The sequence below is a fragment of the Galeopterus variegatus genome, unplaced genomic scaffold (assembly GCF_000696425.1).
Source record: "Galeopterus variegatus unplaced genomic scaffold, G_variegatus-3.0.2 Scaffold486, whole genome shotgun sequence".
In the NCBI taxonomy this organism is placed as follows: Eukaryota; Metazoa; Chordata; class Mammalia; order Dermoptera; family Cynocephalidae; genus Galeopterus; species Galeopterus variegatus.
This window is the reverse complement of record NW_007726597.1, coordinates 578,097-588,763: the sequence shown is the minus strand read 5'-3', so window position 1 is coordinate 588,763 and position 10,667 is coordinate 578,097. Positions and strand designations below refer to the sequence as shown.

Below are 10,667 nucleotides of genomic sequence, written 5' to 3'. Positions count from 1 at the left end.
CACTCTCCCGAGTTTTTTTTTTTTTTTTTTTTTTTTAAAAAGATGACCAGTAAGGGGATCTTAACCCTTGACTTGGTGTTGTCAGCACCACACTCACCCAGTGAGCTAACCGGCCATCCCTATATGGGATCCGAACCCTTGGCCTTGGTGTTATCAGCACCGCACTCTCCCGAGCGAGCCACAGGGCCGGCCCTACTGGTCATCTTTAAAAAAAAAAAAAAAAAGTTTGCTAAGGCACTTCAATTCTGGACACACCCACTCTAATATAATACTAGGACATGCCAGTTTCTTTTTCTTTCTTTCTTTTTCTTTTTTTTTTTTATAAAAGATGACGGGTAAGGGGATCTTAACCCTTGACTTGGTGTCGTCAGCACCACGCTCAGCCAGTGAGCAAACTGGCCATCCCTATATAGGATCTGTACCCGTGGCCTTGGTGTTGTCAGCACCGCACTCTCCCAAGTGAGCCACGGGCCGGCCCAGACATGTGAGTTTCTAAAACTTTCTATTTCAATATTCCTTGCAGACTCCCTCAGCCTCCTCCACTTATCTCCAGCTCCCCCCGAGACCCCCTGGGACCCGGGCCTCCATGGTTTTATTGGTAGGTATACTAGGCCCCCCTGAATGTACCAGAGTCCTCTCCCTTGCTTTCTTTTCTATGAAGGATGTCATCTCTTAGCCTAGGGTGCCTAAAGAAGACTAGATATTTCAAGGTCCCTGGGTAGGTGCTTGTATTAGTTTCCTGTGGCTGCCATAACAAAGTACCACAAACTGGGTGGCTTAAAACAACAGAAATTGATTCTCTCAGGGTTCTGGAGGCCTGGGGACTGAAGTCAAGGTGTCGGTAGGGCCGTGCTCACTCTGAAGGCTCTAGGATCTCCCTTGCCTCTTTCTGAGCTTCTGCTGGTTGCCAGCAGTCCCATGGCTTGCACCTGTATCACCCCAATCTACCTCCATCATCACATGACCATCTTCCTTGGTGTTCGTCTGTGTTTCTATGTCTCCTCACATGAGGACACCACTATGACTTCATTGTAACTTTACTTACATCTGCAAGGACCCTATTTCCACATAAGTTCACACTGTCAGGTATGGGGGTTAAGACTTGAACCTATCTTTTTAGAGAACACAAATTAACCCTCAATCATGCTCATGGGTTTCTAGGTTGCAAGGGTGGGGGTTTTCCTAGCAAGGAGGCCTAGGAAGCCTGAAGTCCCTTCTGTGCCCTTTAGGAACTCCTTTCATAAGGGAGAGATGGTAGGAGGAGCTCTCATTCTCTAAAAGTAGGATCTACGGAGACCACAATCAAAGCAGTCTGCTTCTGGAATGTCCACTCCATAGCAATGGGGGAATGAATTGGGGGGCCGGGGCGCATAGAAGGACTAGTCATGCCTGAATCCTCAGTCTCTCTATTTCCACTGTGCTAGTTGCTTTTGAGAACCTGGTAGCTAGCAAGGAACTTCTGAAGCAACAGTACAATAGAGCTTTGTGCATACACTTCTTGCAGATTTGAGGCAGTGCTAGCCCCCTCTTTGTCCCAGTAGTAAAGATGACATCATTCCTACCAGCAAGGCTAAGGAGTTGGGCTGGGCATTGTGTGCAGTGGGGAGGATATTTAGTAATCAAGCTGCAATTGAGGCCAGCTCTTGTCTGGACCAGGTAGAGCATAATCTCAGCCTATGCAAAGCCTCTTGCTGAATTTGAGGCAGCTCTTCTCCCTTAACAAGGAATTAGGCCTAATATCTGGTCTTCTGCTCTTGTCTGGTGCTTAGGAGGGGTTGGTTGCAGGATGATGCGCTGCAGCAGCACGGGTAGAGCTCAAGCTTGTGTCCTATTTGATTAAATTGTGGGGGATGAACCCCTAAGGTGAAATTTACTGACGTCCAGATTCTGGGTTATAGAGATATAGGAGTCACTACTTAGCAACAGGGCCTATCATGGCTGGTGAAGCCTAGAATGTGGTTGCTAAGGAAAGTCATTCTCTAGCAAAGGGAACCATTTATGAGTCCAAATTTATTCTTCTCCAAATAGAAACCAGCTTTTCTGTAACTGTCTATTAAATGATCCCTGCTTTTCGCATTGATTTATGAAGCCACCTGTATTAGTCCATTTTGTGTTGCTATGACAGAATACCTGAGATTTATAATTCTGGGTCAACTATATATGGCGTGGGCCTTAGGCTGCTTCTACTCATGGCAGAAAGCGGCAGGCAGCTGGTAGGTACCTGGTAGGTACAAGCACATCACATGGTGAGAGGAAGCAAGAGAAAGAGAGGGAGAGGAGGTGCCAGGGTCTTTTAAACAACCAGCTGTTGTGGGAATTAATAGAGCGAGAACTCACTCACTAACCCCGTCTGCCAGGGAGAGCATTAATCCATTCATGAGGGATCCGCCCCCACAACTCAAACAGCTCCCAATACTGCCACATTGGGGATCACATTTCCACATGAGTTTTGGGGGGATGACACATCCAAATTCTATCATTCCTCCTGTGGCCCCCCAAAACTCATGTCACTCTCATGTACAAAATACAGTCATTCCATCCCAACAGTCCGAAAACTCTTAGCTTGTTCCAGCACCAACTTAAAAGTCCATAGTCCAAAATCTCATCTGAGACCAAAGGCAAAACTCGTTCTAGCTGTGAACCTGTAAAAATCAAAAACAAATTTATCTACTTCCAAGATACTATGGTGGAACAGGCATTGGCTACACATTCCCATTCCAGAAGGGAATAGGCCAGAAGAAATGGGAAACAGGCCCCAAACAAGTTTGAAACCCAGCTTTATCTTAAAGCTCCCAAATAACCTTCTTTGACTCCAAGCCCTATATCCTGGGCACAATGGGGCATCTGGGCCCCCAAAGTCTAGGACAGCCCTGCCCCCACAGCTCTGCCAGGTGCAGCGCACTGGGCTGCATTGGTGCCTGTGGCTTTTCCAGGCTGGTGTTGCACATTGCCAGTGGCCCAACAATTCTGGGGCTCTGGCGGCAGCCCCGCTGCCTTAGCTCTACTAGGCATTTCCCCGGTGGGGGCTCCCCATGGGGGCTCCAACCCCGCTTTTCTGCTTGACATTGCTCTAGTAGATGGCCTCTGTGATGGCTCTGCCCCAGCAGCAGATCTCTGTCTGAGCTCCCAGGCTTTTCCAGACAACCTCTGAAATTTGGGTGGAGGCCACCATGCCTCTGCTTCTCTCATGTTCTGCCAGCCTGCAGACTTAACATGATGTGGACACCACCGAGGTTTCCGGCTTGTGCTCTCCAGAGCTGCTGCATGAACCACACTTGGGGCTGCTTGAGGCAGGGCTGCTCCAGCCAGAGTGGCTGGGATGCAGGGAGCAGGTTCCTAAGGGCAGTGATGCCCCAGGTCTGTCCTCTGAAACAACTTGGTCCCCCTAGGCTTCTGGGACTGTGATGGGAGGGGCACCCTTCCAGACTTTTGAGATGCCTTCAGGGCCTTTCTCCCATTGTCTTGGCTATTAGCACTTGGCTGCCTCATCACCAAGCTAATGTCTTTAGCAATCAGTCTATCTGCTGCACCCTTACCTTTTTCTCCTGTTCTCTGCTTCTCTACCACATGGCCAGGCTGCAAATTTTCCAAATCTTTAAGCGCTTCTTCCCTTTTAAATTCTGGCTTTCATCCTGCCTTTGCTGCCATAACTCAGCATAGGCTATTGCAAGTAGCCATGCAGCTTCCATAACGCTTTGCTGCTTGGAAATTTCTTCAGCCAAACATTCTGGTTCAAGACTCTTAAGTCCCGCCTTCCTCAAAGTCCTAGGGCATGGACACAATGCAGCCAAGTTCCTCGGTATGATATAGCAAGGACGATCTTTTCTCCAATTCCCAATAAGTTCCTCATTTTTTTTTTTTTTTTTTTAAAGATGACCGGTAAGGGGATCTTAACCCTTGACTTGGTGTTGTCAGCACCACACTCTCCCAAGTGAGCTAACCGGCCATCCCTATATGGGATCTGAACCCGTGGCCTTGGTGTTATCAGCACTGCACTCTCCTGAGTGAGCCACGGGCCGGCCCCCATAAGTTCCTCATTTCTATCTGAGACCTCATCATCAGCATGGCCTTTACTGTCCATATTTCTTTCTTTTTAAAAAAAAAAAAAAAGATGACCGGTAAGGGGATTCCAACCCTTGACTTGCTGTCAGCACCACACTCTCCCAAGTGAGCCACGGGCCGGCCCATTGTCCATATTTCTATCAGCATTCTGGTCACAATCGTTTAACCAATCTGTGAAATATTCCAAACTTTCTTTCATCTTTTTGTCTTCTTCTGAGTCCTCCAAATTCCTCCAACCTTTGCCCATTACCCAGTTCCAAAGCTGCTTCCACATTTTCAGGTATCTGTATAGCAACACCCTGCTCCTCGGTACCAATTTTCTGTATTAGTCCATTTTTGTGTTGCTATAACAGAATACCTGAGACTGGGTAATTTATAAAGAACAGAGGTTTATTTGGCTTACGATTCTGGGACAGCTTCATCTGGTGCAGGCCTCAGGCTGCTTCTACTCATGGTGGAAAGTGGCAGGGAGCTGGAGGGTACAAGCAGATCACATGGAGAGAGTAAGCAAGAGAGAGAGAGAGGAGGTGCCAGGGTCTTTTTAATAACCAGCTGTAGGACTGACCCATGGCTCACTTGGGAGAGTGTGCTGCTGACAACACCAAGTCAAGGGTTAAGATCCCCTTACCAGTCATCTTCTAAAAAAAATTAAAATTTGGGCCGGCCCGTGGCTCACTCGGTAGAGTGCGGTGCTGATAACACCAAGGCCGCGGGTTCGGATCCTATATAGGGATGGCCGGTTGGCTCACTGGTTGAGGGTGGTGCTGACAACACCAAGCCAAGGGTTGAGATCCCCTTACCGGTCATCTTTAAAAAAAAAAAAAAAAAAAATTAAAATTAAAATTAAAAAAAACCCAGCTGTTGTGGGAACTAATAGAGCAAGAATTCAGTAACTACCCCAACCCCCCAGGGAGAGCATTAATCCATTCATGAGGGATTGGTTCCCATGACTCAAACAGCTCCCAACACTGCCACACTGGGGATCATATTTCCACATGAGTTTTGGGGGGACAAAACACCCAAACTCTATCACCACCTTTATCTATGTGCATATGGATTGTATCATTTGTTGATTCTGCTTTATTGGTCTATTTATTTGTTTCTGTGCCAATCCTACATCTCTCTCTCTTTCTCTCTTTTAAAAAAATTTTTATGGGCTTATAGTATGGATTACTATATAACAGGGCAAGTCACAATTATTACTTAATCTAATATATATGTATATAATATATATATATTATATATTCTCAGGTATGGGGGTTAGGACTTGAACTTATCTATTTGGAGGACACAAATTAACACTCAGCAGTACTCATAGGTTTTTAAGTTGCGAGGGTGGGGCCTTTCTTATCAACAAGGCCTAGCAGGGCCTGAGGTCCCTTTTGTACCTCTATATATATTTATTAGATTAAGTGTGTCGAGTTTCTCAAAACTCCCAACTGGTATTTATATTAGATTTCAGTAAATTTATAAATCAACTAGACAGAACCTAGCATCTTCGTAATATTAGTGTCACGTACACAGACACAGACTGCCTCTCCTCTCATTCAGATCATCTTTTAGGTCTTTTATTCAAGTTTTAAAGCTTTTCCCACAGAGATCATGTGTATTCTTAGTTAAGGTAACTCCTAAATTCCTGATAGTTTTTTTTTTTTTCCTGTTTTTTTGGCAGCTGGCCAGTATGGGGATCTGAACCCCTGCCCTTAGTGTTACACCACTGCACTCTAACCAATGAGTTAACCAGTCAGCCCATGACAGTTTTTTTATTTTTTTGTTTTTTATTTTAAAAGATGACTGGTAAGGGGATCCCAACACTTGACCTGGTGTTGTCAGCACCACGCTCTCTGAAGTGAGCCAACCGCCATCCCTATATCGGGATCTGAACCTGTGGCCTTGGTGCTATCAGTACCACACTCTCCCAAGTGAGCCATGGGCCGGCCCCCCATGATAGTTTTTTTAAAAGCAATTTATTTACATATTTTTTTTATTATGGTAAAAGGTACATAACATAAAATTGACCATCTTTACCCCTTTTAAGTGTGCAGTTCAGTAGCACTAAGTATATTCACATTGTTGTGTAACATACCTCTAGAACATTTTCATCATGAAAAACTGAAACTCTATACCCATTGACCACCAACTTACTATTTCCTCTCCCTCACAGCCCCTGACAACCACCATTCTATTTTCTGTTTCCATGAATTTGCCTCTAGTTACCACATATGAATAGAATCATATAGTGTGTCTTTTTTCACTTAGCACAATGACTTATTTCACTTAGCACAATGTCCATGTTGTAGCATATGACAGGATTTTCTTCTTTTTTTAAGGCTGAATAATATTTGATTGTACGTATAGACAACATTTTGTTTATCCATTCATCTATCAGTGTACATTGGTTTTTTTCCACCTTTTGGCTGTTGTGAATAATGCTGCAACAAACATTAGTATGTGTAGTCTGTTTTCTGTTTCTTATAACAGAATACCTGAAACTGGGTAATTCACAAAGAATAGAAATTTGTTTCTTACAGTTTAGAGGCTGGGAAGTCCCTGGTGAGGCCCTTCTTGATGAGAACCCTACAGAGTCCCATGGCAAAGCAGGGTATTGCATGGCGAGAGAATGGGCTCAGCAGGAGTGCTAAACTTCTCATCCAGTCTTCTTACACAGCCATCAGAATCACCCCATGACTCCATGTACAGATCAATCCACTCATGAGGGCACAGTCCTCACTCTCTAATCACCTCTTAAAGGCCTCACCTCTCAAATACCATGATTGGATTTCCCACCCTCTTAACACTGTTACAATGGGGGTCAAGTTTCCAATACATAAACTTTTGGGGAAAATGTTTGTCTCATAGCTCTGTACAAATATCTCTTCAACATTCTGCTTTGAATTATTTTGAATATATACCTCCCTGATAGTTTTTATAGAAATTTGAATGGTTTCTTATTTTGTTATTATATTTTCTAGTTATTGATGGAGTAGAGAAATGCTATTAATTTTAGTAGCTTCATCTTGCATCTGTCATCCTTGCTGAATTCTCTTATTCCGTTGAATCGCTCATTGATTCTGTTGGCTCTTCTGGGTAGATGAGCATTTCATCTGTAAATAATGATAGCTTTATCTTTCCCCTTTCTCTCCTCACACCTCTTTTGTTTCCCTTTTCTTTTCTTTCTCTCTCTCTCTCTCTCTTTTTTTTTTTTGGTGGCTGGCTGGTATGGCAATCTGAACCTTTGGTCTTGGTGTTATAACACTGCCCTTTCTTTTCTTATAGCATTGGTCAGCATCTCTAATACTATGTTAAACTGTACCATAGTAGTGAGCATTCTTGTTTTAACCTCATTCATAGAGGAAACATCTGTAATTTCTCCATTTGCTATGGCTATTTGATAAGAGAGCCCATTGGATCTTCCTGAATCCGGAAGTTTGTCTACTGAGATTTGCTGAAACTTAGAAGGAAGCTCATAAGGAGAGGGCTGCCTGTCAGTAGAAATAGGGCTTGGCTCAGCACTGAGTTTCAATAAGGACCTGTCTATGACCACAGAGGAGGTCTACAAAAAAAAAAAAAAGACCTGTATTTCTCTTTTGACCCTTGACTCTTCTCCCTCTCCTCAGCCAGGCCCACCCCTGGACTTAACCTCCCACCAAAGCTTGGAGACAGATGTAAGTTCTCCCTGATCCAACCAACTCCTGCTGAGTTCCCGGAGTTGGGGACAGAGTATTCTACATGGTGGGGGAGGGGCAGGTGAAGAGCCAGATCTGGTCCATAAATAGCCCCTGCTCTCCTTTCTGCAGACTCTGTTGACCAAATTGTGTGGGCAGGACCGGCTCCTGAGGAGGCTGCAGGGGGAGATAGAGCAGAGGCAGGAGGAGAAGGTATGGGGCACTCAAGTAGGGAAGGGCACCTGGCCTCTCTGTCTGACCTCTAGCATGCTGGATGGCTCTCCCTGGGGCTGGGTGTGGCTTCAGAAGTCTAACTACCTTCCCTCTTGGTGCAGGAGCAGCTAGAAGCAGCCCTGGAGTTGACTCGGCAGCAGCTGGGCCAAGTGACCAGGGAGGCTGGGGCTCCTGGGAGGGCCTGGGGTCGCCAGCGCCTCCTGCAAGACCGACTGGTCAGTGTGAGGGCCACTCTTTGTCACCTGACTCAGGTGAGCATCTAGGAAGGGGCACGTCCTCCCAGGTGGCCCCAGGACTATACAGGTCTTTATAAAGGAGACTCTGAGGGTTCATAGGAAGGTAGTTACTGAGGATTCTGTCCACCCCAAATTTTAAACTAGGAATCTTGACCATCCTAGATGGTAAGGGGCAAGCAGCCAATAAATAGCAGAACTTAACTGAGCAATTTAAGAAAGTGATTTTGATATGGGCTTGCTGGCTTTGAATCTCAGCTCCCACTCATAATAGCTGTGTGACCTTAGAAAAATTACTTAACCCCTCTGGGCCTTAGATGCCTCCTAGGTAAATTCAAGATGATAAAAATAGTATTTACTTTGTAGGGTCATTGTGAGGATTACATTAATATCTGCAAACGAATGAATATTTAACACTTAGTTGCCTAATACTTGGTTAGCAATATGTAAGTGCTAGCTGTAATTATTACTGTCTGTAAAATTGAGACAATAATAGTACCTACCTCACAAGAATTAAACGAATGCTTAGAACAGTGCCTAGCACATGTAAGTGCCCAGTAAGTGTTAGCTGTTATCATTATTATTATTATTGGTATTGGCAAGGAGATTTCTGCTGCCCAGGGGTGCATAGGTGTTGTGGTTTTGACTGTCCCAAGAGTTAATCAGATTTGTAAACTCTGCCGCCCTAAGAAAGTGCAGAAGTAATCCAGTGGATTCACGGAATGCTGTTATTTGTTTTCACCAGCAGCTCATTGGAATTCCAGGTTCCCCATATAGATTCTGGGGTTCCCAGTAGGCCAAGCAAAGAGCCCCATGGGAATTGTAGTTCGTATACTCCCAGGGCACCAGGGACAAGGCCTCTCTTCCTCCTCCTCATCTGGGAAAAGATGAGGTGGGGAAAGATCTGGTGGGCGAAGGTGCTAATCGTGTGTTTCCCCCTTTCTGGGACCTGAGGAGCGAGAGCGGGTTTGGGACACATACAGCGGCCTGGAGCAGGAGCTGGGCACGTTAAGAGAGACTCTCGAGTACCTGCTGCACCTTGGGTCCCCCCAGGTACTTCCCTGTTCCAAAGCCTCAAGCCACACCCTCCACTTCAAGTTCTGTCTGGAAATTGTTTAGACATTGAAGCCCCTCCCACAACACAGAAGCCCCCCCATTTTATCCCAAGCTCCTCCCCTCACTGTCGTTCATTCCAAGCCCCTTATTGTAGTCAAGACCACGACCTTCGTTCTGAGACCTACTTTCAGATTTAGAACCACTCTTCCCTCTGATTCTAACTCTGTCTTCCTTTGTTGAAGCCCTGCTCTTGCTTTCAAAACTCCACCCCTCAGCTCTGTTTCCATCCTGCAAATTCATCTCTTGCATCCTGCAAGTTCACCTCTTGCATCCTGCATCCTGGCTTTTGCTGTTTAACTTAGCCTCTGAAATTCCCAGTTCTAAACCCAACCACTTAGTTCAAGCTCCACTCCTAAAGTATAAACCCCATTGCTCAGCCTCAGTCCCACTACTTTATTCTAAGCCTAGCCATTGATCTCTAAATTATATATCTTTAGTTAAAAACATTCACTTCTGGCATTAAATGCATCCTGATAGATTTAAGCCTCACACTTTTTACTCTAAGCCACCCCTGTGCTCCTGCCCCTCCATCCTAAAAACACCCCTTAACTCTAATCTTCTGCTTACTGGAATTAAATGTCACTCAGCACCAGCAGTATATAAAAAGAACAATACATCACAAGCAATACAATACATCACAGGAATGCAAGGTTAGTTCCACATTTGAAAATCAGTCCATGTATTTCACCACATTTAACAAAATAAGGGACAAAAACCACATGATCATCTCAATAGATGCAGAAAAAACATTTGACAAAGTTCAACACCCATTCATGATAAAAGCTCTCAACAAAATAGGAATAGAAGGGAACTTTGTTAATGTAATAAAAGGCATCTATAACAAACCTATGGTGAAATATTGAAAACGTTCTCTTTGATATCTGGAACGAGACAAGGATGTCTACTATTTTTTTTTTTTTTTTAAAGATGACCAGTAAGGGGATCTCAACCCTTGGCTTGGTGTTGTCAGCACCACGCTCAGCTAGCGAGCTAACCGGCCATCCCTATATAGGATCCGAACCCGTGGCCATGGTGTTATCAGCACCGCACTCTACCGAGTGAGCCACTGGCCGGCCCAAGGATGTCTACTATTACCAGTGCTAGTCAACATTGTACCAGAGGCCCTAGACAGTAATATTAAAGCAGTACAATTAGGGCCGGCCCGTGGCTCACTTGGGAGAGTGTGGTGCTGATAACACCGAGGCCACGGGTTCGGATCCCATATAGGGATGGCCGGTTCGCTCACTGGCTGAGCGTGGTGCTGACAACACCAAGTCAAGGGTTAAGATCCCCTTACCCGTCATCTTTAAAAAAAAAAAAAAAAAAAAAATTTGGGCCGGCCCGTGGCTCACTCGGT

The 10,667-nt window shown here is 45.1% G+C and overlaps 1 protein-coding gene across 7 annotated transcripts in view; it reads left to right on the top strand.

Annotated features, from left to right (window-relative positions):
- The window catches only part of PLEKHA4 (pleckstrin homology domain containing, family A (phosphoinositide binding specific) member 4), a 31,799-nt gene that overhangs the window by 7,278 nt on the left and 13,854 nt on the right, over nt 1–10,667 (top strand). For 4 of the 7 annotated variants that reach the window (XM_008569304.1, XM_008569301.1, XM_008569303.1 and 1 more), the window contains 4 exons: nt 7,680–7,727; nt 7,860–7,940; nt 8,063–8,212; nt 9,149–9,247. The exons of 1 other annotated variant lie outside the window; for it this stretch is intronic. In XM_008569304.1, coding sequence (XP_008567526.1) covers nt 7,680–7,727; nt 7,860–7,940; nt 8,063–8,212; nt 9,149–9,247 — 378 coding nt within the window. Of the gene's footprint in view, nt 1–523; nt 599–7,679; nt 7,728–7,859; nt 7,941–8,062; nt 8,213–9,148; nt 9,248–10,667 lie in introns of all 7 variants that reach the window. 2 more of the 7 variants (XM_008569308.1, XM_008569305.1) reach the window with 2 other exon arrangements.